This window comes from Pseudorca crassidens, chromosome 9, assembly GCF_039906515.1.
Source record: "Pseudorca crassidens isolate mPseCra1 chromosome 9, mPseCra1.hap1, whole genome shotgun sequence".
Classification (NCBI taxonomy): Eukaryota; Metazoa; Chordata; class Mammalia; order Artiodactyla; family Delphinidae; genus Pseudorca; species Pseudorca crassidens.
In genome coordinates, this window is record NC_090304.1 from 15,125,797 (window position 1) to 15,144,501 (window position 18,705).

Below are 18,705 nucleotides of genomic sequence, written 5' to 3' on the forward strand. Positions count from 1 at the left end.
AGTGTGGAACCAGCACTTCAACTCTCTTCCTCTGACTAAAGGGCACGCAGGGGCAGAGTAAGGGGTGGCGGGGCCAGGCAGTGGCCCAAGCAACAGTCTAAGGGGCACAAATCGTGGGTGAACAGTAAAGGATGACTACAAATGTGAGGAGGTGGGAAAGGGCTGGAAGCACGACAGAGCGGGTAAACAGAGGACTCTGCAGAGAGCCAGCCCGGGTTTGAACCTTGCCTCTACTACTCACTAGCTGGCTGTGCATCCTGACCTGTAAAATGGGATTGATCATAGCAGCACTTCCTGATAGGGTTATTATGAGGATTCAGTGAGCTCATATTGGAAGAGTACAGGGCACAGGTGGGCAGAACCACAAGATGGAAGAGGCTGGGAGGACTCTGAGTTTGGAGAACAGCCAGCAGACCCTTTAAGACTGAGAGAAATCAGCTTTTATTGTGTTCAGCCACTGAAGTTGGGGGTTGTTTGTTACATAGCAGGTGGTCTTCCCTGACTAATACAAGGTCATGAACAAGTGTCCTGCTAGCCAAGAAGGTTCAATCAGTTGTAGGTGTGTGCAAGGATGCTCCACAGAGGGAATGGGCAGAGAGGATCAAGGCTTTGGGTTGTTAAGAGCTTCTATAGCTGCACTTCAAATTCTCTTTAGAGGAGTTATCTATACAGTTGGAATGAAAATTTGGACAGATGGTTGTTCACACAGACTCTAGGAGTTGGTCCTTCCCTGGAAGAAAAATGACTGTTTTTCTCAGTTAACTTCTAGCTTGATTTATTGCATGTTGTCCAACATAGGAAGAAAGAGTCCTGCTTCTCCACTAGAGCACGCATGTGTGTGTGTGTGTGTGTGTGTGTGTGTGTGTGTGTGTGTTGGGGAGCAGAGGGAATGTGGTACTAGCCAGTGTCCTGTGAAATATCCCAAGTCACAAAATAAATAAGCGAAACTTTTCTGTCCTGATGGTAATTTAAAACATTTTAATACTAAAACAATAATATGGAGTCAAATACAAAAAGTCACATGAACTTTAAGATAGAACTGGAGATTTCAAGAAAGAATCCCAATTACGCCAGAAGACTTCCCATTCTCTGGAGTACGTGTTACCTTCGTCTGCCTCTGGTGCTGCTTTGGAAGGAAAGTTTGAGAAACACTGACCCAGAGACCAGTGGATCCTAACTACAGGTCCACAGACAGGTTCTGGGCTGGCCATGTGTAGGAATCACTTGGGACACTCACTCAACATTCAGATTCTTATGCCCACTCCAGAAAGCCTAATTCAGCAGGTGGGCAAGAGGCATGTGTGTGTGTGTGTGTGTGTGTGTCTCTATCTAAATTTTATTGAGGTACTGTTGTCATATAGTGAAATGCACACATCCCAAGTCACTAGTTTGATCAGTTTTGACAAATCTGTCCTCTAGGCTCTAACCCACACTTCTACCATGCCTCTTACCACTCAGTTCTCCCCAGTAGCAATCAGAACCACGGTTCTGATTTCTATCACCATTCATTAGTTTCACCTGTCCTAGAACTTCATCTCCATCAGTGTTTCTCAGTCCTGGCGCTATTTACATTGGGGTGAGATGATTCTTTGTTGTGGGGGGCGGTCCTGTGCATTGTAGGATGATGGCTAGCAGCATTCTGGCCTCTACCCGATAGCAGCCTCCACCTCTAGCCGTGACAACCAAGAATGTCTCCAGACATCGCAAATGTCCCCTGAGTTGAGAAACTCTGATATAAATGGAATCACACAGTATAGATGCTTATGTATTATGCCTTCTTTTTTTGACCATGTTTTTGCAACTTACCCTGTTGTTGAGTATATTCACAATTCCTTCCTTTACTGTTAAGGAGTCTATACCATTGTAAGAATACGCCACGACGTACCTGCCCGTTCTCCTGTTGATGGGCACTTGGGCTGCTTTCTGTTTTGGGCTAGTATGACTAAAGTTACTATCAGTATTCACGTATAAGTCTTTCTGTCAACATATATTTTCATCTTCTTTGGAAAAATACCTAGGAGTGGAATTGTTGGGTCATAGGGTAGATATATGTTTAACTTTTAAGAAACTACCGGTTGTTATTTACCATGGCTAAGACATGGAAGCAACCTAAATGTCCATCAACAGATGAATGGATAAAGAAGATGTGGTGCATTTATACAATGGGATACTACTCAGCCATAAAAAAGAATGAAGTAATGCCATTTGCAGCAACATGGATGGACCTAGAGATTATCATACTAAGTGAAGTCAGACAGAGAAAGACAAGTACCATATGATATCACGTATATGTGGAATCTAAAATATGATACAAATGAACTTTTTACAAAACAGAAACAGACTCACAGACATAGAAAACAAATTTATGGTTACCAAAGGGGAAAGGGGGTTGGGGGAGAGATAAATTGGGAGTTGGGAATTAGCAGATACAAACTACTATATATAAAATAGATAAACAACACGTTTCTACTGTATAGCACAGGGAACTATATTCAATATCCTATAATAAACCATAATGGGAAGAATATGAAAACGAATAAATATATTCTTTTGTGCTAAACAATATGAAAAAGAATATAGATACTGGTCCCAATGCATAAATCAAAAACTTTACATAGACTCCAGGGTCAAATAAGTATTTCCAACATTGGCCAAAGGCTTGCCATGCCAGCCTCTGTGCTAAGAGCTTACACCCAGTTGTCTTTTCTACTCCTCAATCCAACCTCAGGAGATAGGTACTATTATGAACACTCCCTTTTATAGATGAAGAAACCGGGGGCACAGAGAGGTTAATTAATCAGACCCAAGATCACACAGCGAGTAGCTGGCAGAGCCTGGACTCCAACCAAGCTGTCTTGTTTTAGAGCATGAACTCTGACCACAAGGCTGTATTTCAAACTCTTGTACACATGTTAGTATGCATAATTGCCAGTATCAGAGCCCAGAGTGACAGAGGCTGTCAGGTCCCTGTCCTCTGACCCAGCTCCCCTCTGAAGGGGACTTTGCTGTGCTGAGCCTCAGACCCCAGCCACAATGGCCCATGTTTGGTGTCGTCTGAAAACTCTATATTCATCTCTCTCTTACTCTGCCATCTCTTTCTTTAAAGTTCAAGTATAAAGGGCAAAGCCATCCGTTTCCATTTCCAGTTGGGACTGTTTCCCCCACCCGTAACTTCTGGTTGCTGTGATGCTTTAATGTGGATGCCCCAGAGTGAAAACCCGAATTAATAAACAGCCTTTAGGTGAAAAAATTAATCATGTCACAAAAGGGGTCACCTAACATCTCTAGTAAGGTTAAACATTTGTTTACAGATCATTAACTACATAATTAATTTCCTTTTTATCAACATAAGCCCCATAAAAAAAGGACAGCATCTGTCTCATTCACTTCGATGCTCCTAACACTTAGCGTAGGATCTGGCCTGTCGTAGGGCATCAATAAATACTTGTTCATTAAATGAAGGTTTGTCCCTCCCCACCCATGCCATCTGTCTTAGCCTGGATGACAGGAAAGCTGAGCCTGCCAGAGGCCTCCGGGCTTTTCTTCAACAGCAAGTGACATCCAGGGATGCAGGAGGGAGGAGAGGAGGCAGGGGGGCGCACACAGGGAGCGTTACTGAGCCGGCCACCAGCTGGTGTCCAGGGCGACTGCTGGATCTCGAGGTGTCATCTTCTGAAAGGTCACTGAACTGTTTGGGAGGAATAGAGAGGAAGAGGGAGGAGCCCCCAGTGGTCGAATTTCCCCCACGGAGTTTTAACTCCTGACACATCCGGGTTGCCCTTGAGTGGACCCAGAGTGCCCCTGGGTGTCTCACACCTCAGCAGCCACTAAGAAGTCCAGGGCAGGTGCAAGAGGAGTGTGGCACGGGTGTGACATAAGACACTTTGGGGCTGTGCCTATGTGAAGCTGGTCGGTGTCCACGCAGAGCTGGCCACGTGGGGAGAAGCAAGTGGCTCATGGCCCCGGAGACAGGTGAGGAGGGAGGAGCCAAGGATACGAATCAGAAGGGGCTGATGCTCCAGTGAGGGTGTCTCTCGCATCTCTGTACCTGCCATGCCAAGCACAGCTGGGCATTCCCTAATCGTTGAACACTCGCCTCCACTGGAAACCTTCCCTGATTCATCCTGCATCTCTATTTCCAGACCGTCTTTTCTGGGTTCAAAGGGCATTTAGAAAGAGAATCCCACTTTGAAATCTTGCCGCTCCTACACTGGCGGTGTAAGGCTTGAACTCAGGTCCTCCCATGGGCTTTGCCCTGCTGAGCACCTCCTTCCTCCCAGGCACTCATCCGCTCCAACCATAATCCCTTCCCAGGCTCCCTCCCTCAAGTCCCAAACCTCTTTTCTGCTTCTCGGGCTTTGAAGTTTAAGCTATTTAAGTGGAAACATAGATGCATTTGAAAGATGGGGTGGAACCAGGGTTTTGAAACATAACAAAGAAGATTGTACAAGGGAACAAGATAGGTAATCAGCTGCTGCTTTCACTACTTGGAGAGGTTCATGCAGTGGTCAGCAGACTCTGCTTCTCGCCTGGTCAAGGGCTATAAATCATTCTCCACTAAAGGCAGCCATTGCCATAGAGGATCTTACCAAGGCAGGACGAGGATAAACAGTAAAAGAGGATGCGTTTGGCTGGATGCAGAGGGTCTCAGGGAGATGTTTGAGCCTAGGTAGAGTTTCTCTACACCAAGGTCATGATCTCCTGTGATGCTCAATAAAAAATGCATTGCATCAGTTCAGGATGCTTTGGGCTGCAATTCACAAAGACCCCAATCCAAACGGGCTTCAACAATAAGAACAACATTATTCATGTAACCAGAAGTACAAAGGTAGGACAGCTTTCAGGCTCAGTTGAGTCGGTGGTTTAATGACACTGTCATCAAAGACATAGCTTCCTTCTGTCTCTCTACTCTGTGGTCCACCTTGTCGGCTCTGTTCTAAGACCGGCTCACCTTGCTGTCGCGAGGCAGGGCCACATACCTCGTATGCAGCAGGGGAGAGAATCTCTTCTGGTGCCGTGCAAAGCAAGTCCTTTCATTCTGTCTGGGGTGGCTTCCCCAGGGCAGAAACAGTTCCCAAGATGATGCCAAGAACGATTGGAATCAGACCAAAGAGAACCCCCCTCCCCACCCTTGCCCCGGAGCTGGGGTGGGACCCAGAAAACCTGGTGACCTGGACGGAAGTAGAGGGAGCAGGGAATTGATATTGACGGACACCCAAGAAAAGCCTAGCCCGTTACAGGCTCCTGAGGTTCTCAGGGGCACACAAAGTGAGACCCACTGTGTAGGGAGGAATTCGAACTCAGGCTCTGCAGAGACTTGAGGTGACACAGACGGGACCTCACTCAAAACTGAGCCCAGTGATTATTTCCCCATTAAAAATGCAAAGTCAGCCAAATATGATCTAACTGGGAATTAATCAACATAGCCCTTTTCTAAAATGATTGAACTGAGATGAAACCGAGTGTAAATGTAAAAGTGTTCCCTAGACCAGCCCAAGAGCCTCCGTTCTGGCCGCAGAAGTGACAGAACAGGGTGACTCTGAGAAGAGGATGTGGTCCAGTGGCCTGCGGGAAGCTGTGGGAAGCTGCCGCACAGGGGGGAGTCTTAGCAGCCCGAACCCCGTGATGCTGCAGTTGCCACTTAGAATCCAGCATCCAAAACAAATAAGGACTTATTTTTTTGAAAAACAGCTGCAAGGCAGTGGAAATGACACAAATTGGAAGTGAAAACTCTCTGGAGGCTTGGTTATAGACTGCGCATCAGTGGTATGACCTTGAACTTCCTCCATTCTCCGTTTTATTGTGAAATAGTATAATTAGCATAACTCGGATGAAATGTTAGAGGCAGGCAACACTTTGTGGAGGACAAAAAGACATGGGGACATCGGCCATTGCTCTGTGTGTCTCCTCCCGGGGTCCAGTCTTCCTCCCCAGCCCTCCCTCTGCCTTCCAGACCCCCTGTCCTTCAAGGTCTAGCTCACGCCCTGGCTCCTCCCTGACCTCCAGGACTCCTCTGCCTGCCCCCTGCAGGTGTCCTCTGCTCTCTCCCACCTGTTATTTACACAGGCTGTCTGCCACCTGCTTCTGTACGGCAGTCCCAAACTGTCAAATATACTCTTTTTTTTTTTTTTTTTTTTTTTTTGCGGTATGCGGGCCTCTCACTGTTGTGGCCTCTGCCGTTGCAGAGCACAGGCTCCAGACGCACAGGCTCAGTGGCCGTGGCTCACGGGCCCAGCCGCTCCGCGGCATGTGGGATCTTCCCGGACCGGGGCACGAACCCGCGTCCCCTGCATCGGCAGGCGGACTCTCAACCACTGCGCCACCAGGGAAGCCCCGAATATACTCTTATTTACTCTCCTGTTTGTGACTGTCTCCCCAACTCACCTGTACCGGCAAATAAAGAACAGAGTCTCCCACCTCTTTGTAGCTTGGCTTGTGGGAGTGAAACAAGCCTTGAAATCACGTTGCCTCTTGAGCGATAACTCAGAGGTGAAATGACCTGCCAAAAGTTCCTCAAGCTCAGACGGTTGGGTCAGTACTAGAAGCCAGGCCCCTGGATGCCCAGTGACACTCTCAATGTGGTGGAGGTGCAAAGGGGGGCCTGACTTTACAAATCATACAGCTCCTCCCAGGGTGCCTAGTCGAAATGCGTAATAATGACAAGCGTCTCTGAAGGGTGGGTGCTGCCTGGCAAAGGCTTGAAGGCAGAAGAAAGGTTGGGGGCCCCTGGGGCAGTGGGCTTTGGGGCCAGGCTGGTCTAGGCTTGATCTTGTCACTGCCCGCACTGTCTGGTCCAGGGCAACCTTGGTCCATTGAAGTCGGAAGTGCTTTTCGAGCTCATGCGTGCCAGATGCGCTCAGCAGAGATCAGGATAGAGGTGTCCTAGCTTGGGCTGCATTATAGCCTACTGGGCAGTGTTTCCAAGCGGGGAATGAAGGGTTTTATCCTCCCTAAGCCCCTTAGGGAGTTCTGAAGGATACATGAGGCAATGCAGGGGCTGCAGCCCTCAGGGTGCCCGCAGGAAGTGGGTGCTCAGGAGAGGCTGGCTCGTGCTTCTCACCCCTTTCGCACCTTCTCATGGACTCTCCGTCCATTGTCCAGTCAATGAGGATAGTTAGGAATGCTCCCGTCATCAAGTTCCAGCCTCCTTCAGGAACGGTTGGGGACAGAGTCTCAACCAGGGAAGAATGTCCAGGAGTTGTCCTGGGGCAGTGAAATGTACAGAGCGCAAACACACTAAACCTGAACTTTGAAACAGTGCAACCACCGCCCCCTCCAGGACTGCACACTCCTCCCAGCCTCTCAGTCACTCCTGCCACTGGGTAGAGCAGCCTTGACGCCTGGCCAGCCCCTCCAACAGCGGCAGAGCCGGGGGGGCAGGAGGACAGCAGGACAGCATGGAGGGCAGGCAGCTCCTTGGGGGCTCTGCTGTGGGTTGTTACCTGCCTCAAGTGAGGGCCGTTTTGTGGGCTGCCCACCCAGTGCGCCAGCAACTCAAGCTCTAGATCCGGTCGTCCACCCTCAATTTCCTGGGGACTGGACGGGTCCTCGGTATTGCTGCCTGTTAAATAACTTTGAATCCCTCAAGCAGGAGAAATCTCAGTCCCCAGTGGAGGCAAAGATAGGAGATTCCACTCCTGTATGAGGCAGCCTTGCTCACTTAAGACTTGACAAGCAGGTGGGTCTTTGTGTAAAGAAAAGATGGACTTTCCCCCAGGTGGACTCAGCCCTACCCCAGGGCACATAGCTGGGCAAGGGGTGCACAAATTGCATTTCAGCCCCCACTTGCTCCGCATCCAGACATCTTTGTGCAGTGCACAGAGCACACAGCTGAACATGGCAGCCCTAGCCACAAGTATGTATTGTGTGCTCCCCGTGAGCCGACACTGCAGGAACAAGACAAGACATAATCCCTGTGCTTGTGGAGCTCACATACTAGTGGGAGAGACTGACCACAAACAGGTCAGGCTATGGTGAAAACAATACAGGGTGAGAGAGATGCTGTAAAGCAAAGCTGGATGTGGTGATAAGGAGGGACAGGCTTGGAGGAGGGACTTAATTTAAAGCTGGTGGAGGTGGGGGTGAGTGGTTTGCGGGGAGGAGTTGGGGGCCAGAAGCCAAACCCAGAAAGAGTTCAGCCTGTTTGAGAAGCAGGTTGCTCAGTGGCTGGAAAGGGGTTTGGGGGCAATGTCAGAAAGATGAGCAGGGCCAGGCTGGGCAAGCACTTACCGGTCACTGCAAGGAGTTTGGATGTCTTGCAAATGTCTGTGGGGCCACAGACATTTCTGAGGCATTGGGTGGAGAAGCGGAGGGGGAGGAGGAATAAGAGAGAAAAACTAGGAGGAGGGAAAACAAAGAGGCAGGTGGCACAGATGAGAGCTGTGGAGGGAAGGCCACCGTGATAGGCCTGGGGCACAGCTGTAGGGTGCATGGGGGATGGATGCAGGGGGGATGGACGAACAGGGCTGACATCTCAGCAGGCCCCGGCGTGATTCATGATGTTGGGGGTTCTGCTGTGCTTGGAGGTGACATTTTGCCTTCCCAAGTCATGATCCTCAGAGCAGAAAGGAGCCACAGCCCTCCCTCTGGCTCCCCTGAAAGCTCAGGTCATCTACTGTCATTTCTGGGGGTGGGAACAGGCAGGAGATCCTCTCCTGGACTAATCAGAGTGATTTGTGTGTGCAGTTCAATGTCAAAAAGTCCACAGAGCCCGTTCAGCCCCGAGCCCTCCTCAAGTTCCCAGATATCTACGGCCCCAGGCCGGCTGTGACGGCCCCCGAGGTCATCAACTACGCTGACTACACGCTGAAGACCACAGCAGAGCCCGCTGCACCTGCCAGCTCCCAGGCCCCGAATGACAGCCGCCTCAAGAGGCAGGTCACAGAGGAGCTGTTCGTCCTTCCTCAGAATGGTAGGGGTCTCTGCCCCTCACTCTTCCATGGGCAGTACTCAGCGAGGGGTGAAAGCATCTCTGTAGATGGTGGGCATGGCCAGCCCCAGTGTCCGTGGCATTGGACACTGGGCAAGCAGTGGGCACAGCACCTTGGAGTTACAGCCCTTTAGCCCTTTATTCCCTGCATGTTCCCACATTGCATCTCCCCAAGGCCTCCAACTTTCCACTGGGAAATGGAGAGTCCCTTTCTAGACATGGGCACCACTATAGAGAGGGGATAAAGAGCTGCGGTCAAACTACGGGCTTCAGAGTCATGGGTTTAATCTCTCCCCTTTTATATACCCATTGTGTGACCCTGGTCACGTTGCTAATCTTTTGGGGGCCTCAATTTCCTCGTATATAAAATGGGATCATACTGTCACCTGCCCAGTAGGGTTGTTGTAAAGTGTAAACATAATAATGCATAGAAAGTGTTTAACTCAGAGCCTGGCCCAAGGATGTAATCAAAACATCATCATTAGTATTGTTTCTATTCTCCTTCTCATCACCATCAACATCAAGAATGTCACACCTTTCTGTGTACAGCGCCATGCTGGACACTGGGGCAGATATGAAGGCAGAGACAGCGCCTAACCCAAGGGAGCATGCAGACTTTCATAAGGAGACAAAAAATCCAGCCAGGAGAATGGATCGTTACATGGTTTGTGTGGTTGGAGAGGGAGATGGTGCAAACAGAAGCAGCGTAACTGGCTAAGGCATCTTCTGGCCTGGGGCCAGCACCACGCTGGCCAGTGAACAGGTGCCCCCCCCACCAACCCAGCCCAGAACCACAGTGCTTATGCTGGCATTTCTTCAAGAACAAATACAGGTAGTGCTGGTGGCAGGAACGAATCCTGGTTGGCTTTTAGCCTCCAGGTTTGCCAGCTCACATTTTAAATTAAAATAAACCCATTGAGGCCTTGAGAGCTTAAGCTTGGAGGGTGGGGAACAATTCGCATGAGGACCCTTGGGAGTGGTAATCAGAATCAGAAGCAGAATCACAGGAGGGCTCCTTGGGAGCCCCAGACTTCTCGAGGCTGGGATGAAGCCAGGCTTGGCCACTCTCCACCAAGGACAGCAGCAGAGTACTTCAGAGTCTGAAACTTTGAAGAATTCACAACACATCCATTTGTTTTCTCTTTCTGGTTCCTCATTCCTTTCCCCACCACAGAAGGCAACAACCAAGTTCTGATTCCACTGAAATCTAAGAGCTGTTTGGTTCATCAAATACTGACCAGAGGCAGGGTGTGCAGAGGGAGAGGACGCCCGATTAGACACTGTCCCCATGATGTGTGCAACTCAGTCTACTCCCACCATCAATGATTCTCATCAGCCCCTTTTAGAGCTCAGGGTCCCGATTCTTTTTTTTTTTTAATTTTTATTGAAGTATAGTTGATTTACAATGTTGTGTTACTTCCTGCTGTACAGCACAGTGAATCAGTTATACATATACGGGGTCCTGGTTTTTGAAGCTGAAGCTGTTCTGCATTTCCCAGGGGTGCTGGGTTTGGTTTGGTCTCGGTTTGGTTTTGATTTTGAAGGCTGAAGCAGTCTGAGACCCGAGAGCTCTGGGTGCCAGGCAAGCCCCCTCTGACACTGTCCATGTGCTGCCCTTGGAAGCCACCCGGGGCTTGGGTGGGTGTTCGTTTGGCTTTACACGTTGCGCTCACATCCTGGTCAACCCATTCCTTGCTTAGACACACCAGGGAGAGTCTTCACTACTTGCAGGAACCCAATAATGAACCATTTTGGAAATTAAATACTCTTTTATATTTCTGCCCTTTAAATTAGTCCTGAAAATCAAAAAAAAAAAAAATTAAATTCCAGTTTGCTACAAGTGGAGTCTCCTCAGCTGCTGGATCCTTTCATTCTCATTATGCTTGACTAATGAGAATCTTAGATGTTTGGCTCCTGTCCAAGTGAGGGGCAGAGTGAGCAATATTTGTAGTTTTCAGAACTTCTGAATTAAATTCATTCATTCAGCAAGTATTTACTGAGCATGCTCTAAAGTCAAATCCACTATCTCCAGCCTTGCCCTCCAGTATCTACTCCTGCCTGACTAATTCTCTGACATTTATTTCCAGCCATGAACTCCTGGGGAGCAGGGATTGGACTCTGTGAGAGAGATGGAGCTGGAGATGGGCTGGGGAATGATTTGCTTGAAACAGGATGATCAGGACCACACAGTCTGTGACAGTTTCCCCTGCTGAAAGCTCACCAGGGGCCAGGCCCTGGGCTAAGTACTTTTCTCACTTTATTTCATTTAATGCTCACAGGAACTCCAGGAAGAGGGAACCGCTATCATTCCCATTGTAAAGATGAGGAAACTGAGGTTCAAAGAAGTCAAGTAACTTGTCCAGGGTCACATAACTATTATGTAACAGCTCATGTCTGACGCCAAAGCCCATGTCTTGCCCACTGGGCTGTGATGGTCCCTTGAATGGTAATGCCCGGGACCACAGGTGGTCCCCTGGTGCAGCCACCATGATTTTGCACCTGGTTAGGAAGCTTTGGGTTTGGATTTGTGGCAGAGATGGAAAAGGCATGATCTGGAAAACAGGACCCCAGTGTGGGTGGGAGTAATGGCTTTACCTTCTTAACAGGTGTGGTGGAGGATGTCTGTGTCATGGAGACTTGGAACCCAGAGAAGGCTGCCAGATGGAACCAAGCTCCCAAACTTCACTACTGTCTGGACTACGACAGGCAAAAGGCGGAACTATTTGTGACTCACCTGGAAGGTATGTTCTTAGCTGACTTTCATGGCCTTCTGTGTGCTTGTCTCCCCAGAGCATCTGTGGCTGGAGGTAGCACTGGGTACTAGATTTTCACTCTGTAACAAACAAGACCCTGATGTGTGTGATGCTCAGACACACAGGGGTTTTTCCTCTCTCTCATATACCAGTCCAAAGTGGAGATTCCTGGTTGGTGGACATCTTTCCTCCAAATAGTGATTCAGGGACTGGGCTCCTTCCACTGAGGCCTCCTTGTCATCTGTATCTAGCAGGTGGAAGGATGGGGAGAACAGGGAGAGCGCACAACTGTTCCTTAAAAGCTGTATCCTACGTAAGGTATGCATCACGCCTGCTCACTTCCCATTGGCTGGAACTTGGTCACATGACCACTGACTGCAAAGGACGTTGGGAAATGTGGCCTAGCAGGTGCCCAGTTAAAAGAAGGGAATGGGTTTTGGTGAACAGCTAGTCGTCTCTGCCATAGATGCCTTTGACATTGGACAGGGCCTGTGCTAGACACAGAGGGTATTCTGAATGGTCAGCAAAGCTTTTGTAGTCCTAGAACCAGGTAGTCTTTCCTACAGGGTCAGGATGTCCCTGGTCTCCCTACCCTGACAATTCACTTTACCATCAGCAAACAAAGCTAAGACTTTGCAAAGGAATCGGGGCTAAAAATGCACTACTCTGGGGCCCCTGGAAGCTGGAAGCTGGTGACAGGATGAATTGGACTTTTGTACTTAATTTTATTTTTTTGAGGGTGTGTTTTTCGTTTTTACTTCTTTTAAGATTTTTTTTAGTGTTTCATATACTTTCTTACATTTGGGCTGCACAGTAGTCCCATTTTACAGTTCGGAAACTGAAGTCTAGCAACGTCAGGTGACTTGTCTAAGGTCACTCCAGCTAACTGGTGCCAGGGCCAGGACTAAGCCCAGTTCCCCTGAAGCTCAGTGCAGGGCTCTTTCTATTAGGACACATGGCCTCAGTTCTTCATCTTCTCCGCCTGGGTAACGCCGGCTACCACTTCTCAAATTATCACTGAGGAACCAGTCATAAAAGCTCCACAGGTGCAAATTTCCACACGGGGAAGCCTTAAAAACCCCAAAGTTCAGATGCAAGACAGCAGTCATGAGGTAGCGGCCAAGCGATTTATATCACAGGTAGTTGTGTGGTAAGTATTTAATGTAGAGAGCAAACGAATTATGGAATCAGCAGCAAGACGAATGAAAATCATCAGCAGTTTGTGGGCCCTGGCGCCTTGGGGAAATCTCAGAGTCATGAGGAAGATCTCCCATTTCTAAATGTCTTACTGAAAGGCGATTCCACGAAGCCAGTGTCGTCAGCCCCGGCGGGGTCTTTCAGACGCCCGAGGTCATGACGACTAAGGCGGATTCTGCAGCTCACAGCAGGGCCCTGCTTCTCCCTTCCCCTGGTCCTCATAAGCCCTACATCTGGCTGCTTTCTCCCCGGCTGCAGCTGTGACCAGTGACCATGACGGAGGCTGTGACTGCTATATCCAGGGCAGCGTGGCCAACACGATGGGCTCCGTGGAGGCCCAGACGGCCCTGAAGAAGCGGCAGCTGCACACCACGTGGGAGGAAGGCCTCGTGCTCCCCCTGGCAGAGGGAGAGCTCCCCACAGCGACCCTGACACTGACCCTGAGGACCTGCGACCGCTTCTCTCGCCACAGTGTGGCCGGGGAGCTGCGCCTGGGCCTGGATGGGGTGTCGGTGCCTCTGGGGTCCGCCCAGTGGGGCGAGCTGAAGACTTCAGTTAAGGTAGGATTGCCTCTCCCCGGGAGAGGTAAAACCTGTTAGTGGCACATGGGATGCAGGACTGGGCCAGTGCTCATGGAACAAACTTCGGAAAACTTCCCAGGCTAGGGGCGGGGGTCTGGAGAGGGAGGCGGGTTATCAAAGTAAGGTGGAGTCTTGAATAGGGTGGGGGGCTGGGGGGCTGGAGGGGGGTGAGGGGCTGGAGCAGACTGATAGCTCAGGACTGGGGATTCCTGGTGTCTAGTTTTGCTTCTAGCTTGCCATGCACACACCCACCCCTGGCCTCGCCATCATGGAAAACATCGCATTGTGAGTGAATTGGCTCTGGTGCTAACAGTATTATCCCCATTTACAACCATTCATACTCCCCCTGCACCTAATGTGAACCAGGCAGTGCAGGGGAGAGGAGCGCCGGGCAGAGCCCCTCTACTCGTAGAAAGTACAGGCCTGAGGGAGAAGTTGGAACAGATGACGATGACGGTGATGATGGCTATGATGATGATGACATCTGACATAAGGCATCTAAGAGGGGCCTAACTGAAGCGCTCAGACGGGGAGTTCTAAAAGGCCTGGTGTGCAGTGGTGCTTGTGCTGGGCTTTGAAGGACTGACCAGGCCTAGGGGGTGTTGGTTGTAGCCTGGGACAGTTCTCCCCACCCCTCTGCTGCTGCAGAAGCCATGAGTGGGAAACAAGCGTCTGCTGAGATGCCTCGCTGTTCAGAGAGAGGTTCCTTGGAGAGCAAACCATCATTCCCCACAGGCCAGGACAGTGAGGGTGGGGGGGGGTGTCGAGGAAGGTCAGGGCTGCAGGACAGTGTGTGGCTATTTAGGGCCCCAGGTCCAAGGCTCTGCCATGATGGTGCCTAGAGGGAACCTTCTGGATGACCAGTCTCTCAACCAGCTGGTCAGTGCCTTATCTGGAGACTGTATAGCCTACAAAGCCTACGATAGTTACTATCTGGTCAGCAAAAGTTTGCTGACTCCCACGCTGGAGTAATAAAAATACTAACAAAGACACTAATTTTTGAGCTTTTGCCATCTATCCGTTGCTATGCTTCGAACTTTGCCAAAGTTCTGTCCCTAATCAACCAGGCGGAAGTGACACCAGGACTATGGCATTTACAGGCAAGAGAACTGAGGCTTAGAGTAGCTCAGTGACCCGCGTGGGGTCACCCACCTGGGACCTGGCAAGCTCGGCCTTGAGGCCAGGTCAGTCTGGTTGGAAATCCCGGGTCGTCCTCCTGCCGCTGTGGGATGTAAGTGCCCGACAATGCCCGAGACAGCAGTCAGCGGCGCCTTTCCTGATGAGCCCCGAGGGAGGGGAGAGTACGCTTTCACGCCCCACCTGCTCCACTTCTTGCTATGATATCTTCTTCGCCTTATCTTCCTCTATTTCCCAGCCTCAGCAAATTGATAAACACTGACAGCCACTGTCAGCTGGACCCCGGCTGTTCCCGAGCACACGCTCTAATTAGTGTGTGATTTGGGACTTGTGTGGAAGCACAGCCTGGGCCCCCCGGGGAAGAGGAACCCGACACTTTGGTTTGTTCAGCTGGTAAACCAGCTTCCTCAGGAGATGGAGGGGCTCCACCCCAGGGCTTTGGAGAGTCTGGTGCTGCTTCCCAATCGTAGAAATGCAGCCTATCTGGGCAGAAATCCCAGGCACCTAACCTGTTTCCATCCTTTCCCCTAGAAGAACAAAAGTGATTCATTCATTCCACAAATACTTTGCCCGGTTCCCACCATGTGCCAGGTACCGTGCTGGGAGCTGGGGACACAGCAGTGATGAAGACAAAAGACCTGCCCTCACGGCTCATCCATCCTAATGATCGTTACACTCATCGTAGCCGTCACTGTTCCGCAAATATACTCGCACATCCACTTGGACCGCTGGCCTGCTTGCCGCAAGTGTGAACAATCTCAGAGGGCGGCGTGGAGTCAGAAATCTGAGATGGGGCTCTCGGTGTATGAGAGCCCCAAGGCCAGGCTAGGGAGCCCCTTGCCCCCACTAGCTGGAGGGTGCGGGCCGATTTGAACAAAGTGGGCGGAGCCATCAGTTGCTGGAGCCCACGTGGTTTTCTTCTCTCGGTCAGAATGGGTTAAAGGAGGTGCCAGTGGTGCCCCAGTTCTCACCGGAAGACACTCAGCCAAAAGTGGCATGTGCGTCACCAGGGACCACAGAGTGACCCACTCCAAGGGCGGCTGGAATGATTCATTGAGAACCCAAGAGAAAGACGCAGGGGTGGTGGGTGCGGGAAAAAACAGAGAAAAGATGGAGAAAGAAAGCAGGTTATTTTTGTCAGCAGGTATTTTAAACAGCAGAGCCGAGGGGGCAGATGCTGTTCAAATTCTCCAGCTGCGGCACAGCCAGCTGGGCTCATCTGGGGCTCGCGGCTCCCTACACAGAGGTGATGAGCCCTTCACGGGCTGATGGGCCCAGGCTGCTCTCACTTGGTCACCCTGTGGCCACAGTCCAGGCCAACAACTGTGGACCTCCAATAAGTGATCTTGAATCAGGAGGCTGGTGCCCATCCCAGCTCAGCTGCCACCCCTCAGTACACATGCCTGAACTCAGTTCCTTTACTGTGAAATGAGAGGTCTGTCCGCTGAGGATGCTGGAGGACCACGGGTTTAGGACTGGGGCTTTGCTATTGAATCAGACCCCCATTCAAGGCTCAGTTTTGCTACTTACTGGCTACATGACCTCAGGCAGTGAAGGGCCCTCTCTGAGCATCAGGGTCTTATGCTTAAAATGGGAACGAGGTCAGTATCCCTCTTACTCTTGTTGTCAAGATTAAATGGGATGTCTCACCCTTCCTTCTCACAAATATGTATTGTGCGTCAGCTGTGTGCTAGGTGCTGGGGATGGCTTTGCGGAGATGAAGGCTTGGGGGATAGATACCGTAATTGCACCCAGCACAGAGTGTGTCATGTTAGCTGCTACCCTTAATGCCATTACCAAATTCCTGGCATCTCCCAGAATCATTCCATCACATGACTAGCCACTTAGGGCTAGTTGAATCATTCCGGTCCTATTGAAGACATGTTTCCTGGATGAAAGGTGTGACCCCGGCAGAGGGCTGGCCAGCTACTCCATCCAGCTTCACTCCCTAAGCACAGACTGGCTCCCATTCAGCCAGAAACAATGTTCCCACTTAATCAACTCAAGAAGTAGTCATTGTCCTTTCTTGATAACTAATGGTGATCGTCAAAGCAAGGGGACAGATACTGTCGTGTGTGCCAGGCACTGTTCTAAGCCGTTAAATCATTACTCATTTAATTTTCACAACCCCATTGGGTGGAGATATTATTGTTCCCATTTTACAGATGAGGAAATGGAAGTTTTGGAAAGAGAAATAACTTGCCTAAGGTCACACAGCTAGTAAATGGTAAGATTGGAACTGAGACCAGACAAACAATTCTAGAGTCTATACTCTTAACACTCCCCTTGGGCTGTGACCTGCCTCCTGTGGTGTCTCTTTCACTCGTTTTCGTCCCTCAATGGATTTGTTGAAATTCCAAGCAAACTCTTGTAGGAATTTCAGTGGAGACACTCTGTAAAGCTGCCGGTGGGGGATGGACATGCTGGACGCTTGCCGGAGGCATCAGCACCTCCTGCAAATCAGTTACTGCCAGTGTCTCTGGTGTGGTACCTCCCCTCACAGGCCCGGCCTTTTGTTGACACGGTTGGCCATGCTGTTGACCAAGCCAGGCCCTATTCAGCATTAGTACATCGCATTATTGACTCTCTCAGGCCTGCAGGGCCTGGAAGGGATTATTTTTTCAAGCAGAGTAACGTCTTACAGCAGCCCGCTGCCCCAGGGACCTGATCAGTCAATGCAGTGGTTCTCAAACTCTGTTCCCTAGAACCCTAGGGCTCTATACAGACGCCCCAGGAGCCGGGGGCGGGGGTGCTGGAGGTGAGAGGGGGTCCAGGCCCTCTGGCCCTGCCACATCCTGAATGGCATCTCTTTGATCTGTTTTATATGTTGGATTTGAATATAAACTGTTTGGAAAATCACGTTTTGTGGCAAATGAAAAAAACTTGTATTGAAACACACGCTACACAGAACTCTGTACCTTCCTCCCTTCTGCGAGGGTGGAGAAAGCAGTGCTGATGGGTAAATTCTTTCCAGGATGCCCGTTGGATACAAGGCTAGTGTGATCCCAGCCTCAGCGATGGTGAGGGAGTCAGAAGGCATCCCTAAATGAGACTCACCTCCTGCATCCCCTCTTCTGTTTCAGGAGCCGTCTGCAGGAACGGGAGAGGTCCTTCTCTCCATCAGCTACCTCCCGGCTGCCAACCGCCTCCTACTGGTGCTGATTAAGGCCAAGAACCTCCATGCTAATCAGTCCAAGGAGCTCCTGGGGAAGGGTGAGTGAGGTGTGAGAGGGGAGCTAGGGCCCCTCCCACTGTGAGGGGGGGTGGCACCTGGGAGGCAGTGGGCACAGGTGAGCAGGGATGTGGAACATGAGTGCGTTTGTGGAGTCAGCCTCAGCTGTGTCCTCCACCCCAAACATACAAACCAATTTGGAAGGACACACTCACTTCTCTAAAGTCACATGCATTCACTCCTGCGCCAATCCCACCCACTGGGGCCCAGGAATGAGCTACCTGGGGCTCCCTATGTTGCGGATCCATCACAAGAAGAATCAGCCTTACCCATGGGTCATAGGAAGCCAAGAATCAGACTGCAGCCAGGGAGTGGAGTGTCTGGGCTGTAGGGAAAACTTAGGCCAGCGCTCATCAACCGGACCTGGCTGGACCCACCTTCCGGGCCAGTGTCGGGAAGCCAGGGTTCTCCCTCCCCAGTTTCAGCTAGCCATCACTCTACTCCCCACACCCACCCTAGGCTCCCCTCTCTCCCCAGCCTTTGCCAGCCTGCCATCCCCACACCAGCTGAGTGTGGGTGACAGCAGACGGCGTGTGGGTGCACAGGCTAAGGTGGCGTCTGTGCATGTACCCAAATAAACATCTCTTCAGCACTCTGGAAGCCTTGGCTTCTCCTTCTGGATACCCCAGCACAGGCCCCAAGTCTTAAGGACCAAACAGCCTCTCTTGTCAGAGCAGAAAAGCAACGTTGGTCAGCCCTAGGATACCTGGACCCGGAGCCAAGTGCTCAGAGCAGGATATAAATAAATAGATATTTATAGCAGCAAACAAATAAAGAATTGCCTCTGCATTCAGAACCTTTGAGCAAGAGATTTTTGGCGAATGAAGTCAGAAGAGTTGGTCTGGCTGACAGTTTCCTGTGCCAAAGGTCAGAATT

At 50.5% G+C, this 18,705-nt stretch overlaps 1 protein-coding gene across 1 annotated transcript in view; it reads left to right on the forward strand.

The window, feature by feature from the left end:
• The window catches only part of SYT13 (synaptotagmin 13), a 42,159-nt gene that overhangs the window by 18,757 nt on the left and 4,697 nt on the right, over positions 1-18,705 (forward strand). Inside the window, exons 2-5 of the mRNA XM_067749303.1 lie at positions 8,686-8,911; positions 11,536-11,670; positions 13,138-13,439; positions 17,681-17,810. Coding sequence (XP_067605404.1) covers positions 8,686-8,911; positions 11,536-11,670; positions 13,138-13,439; positions 17,681-17,810 — 793 coding nt within the window. The remainder of the gene's footprint in view (positions 1-8,685; positions 8,912-11,535; positions 11,671-13,137; positions 13,440-17,680; positions 17,811-18,705) is intronic.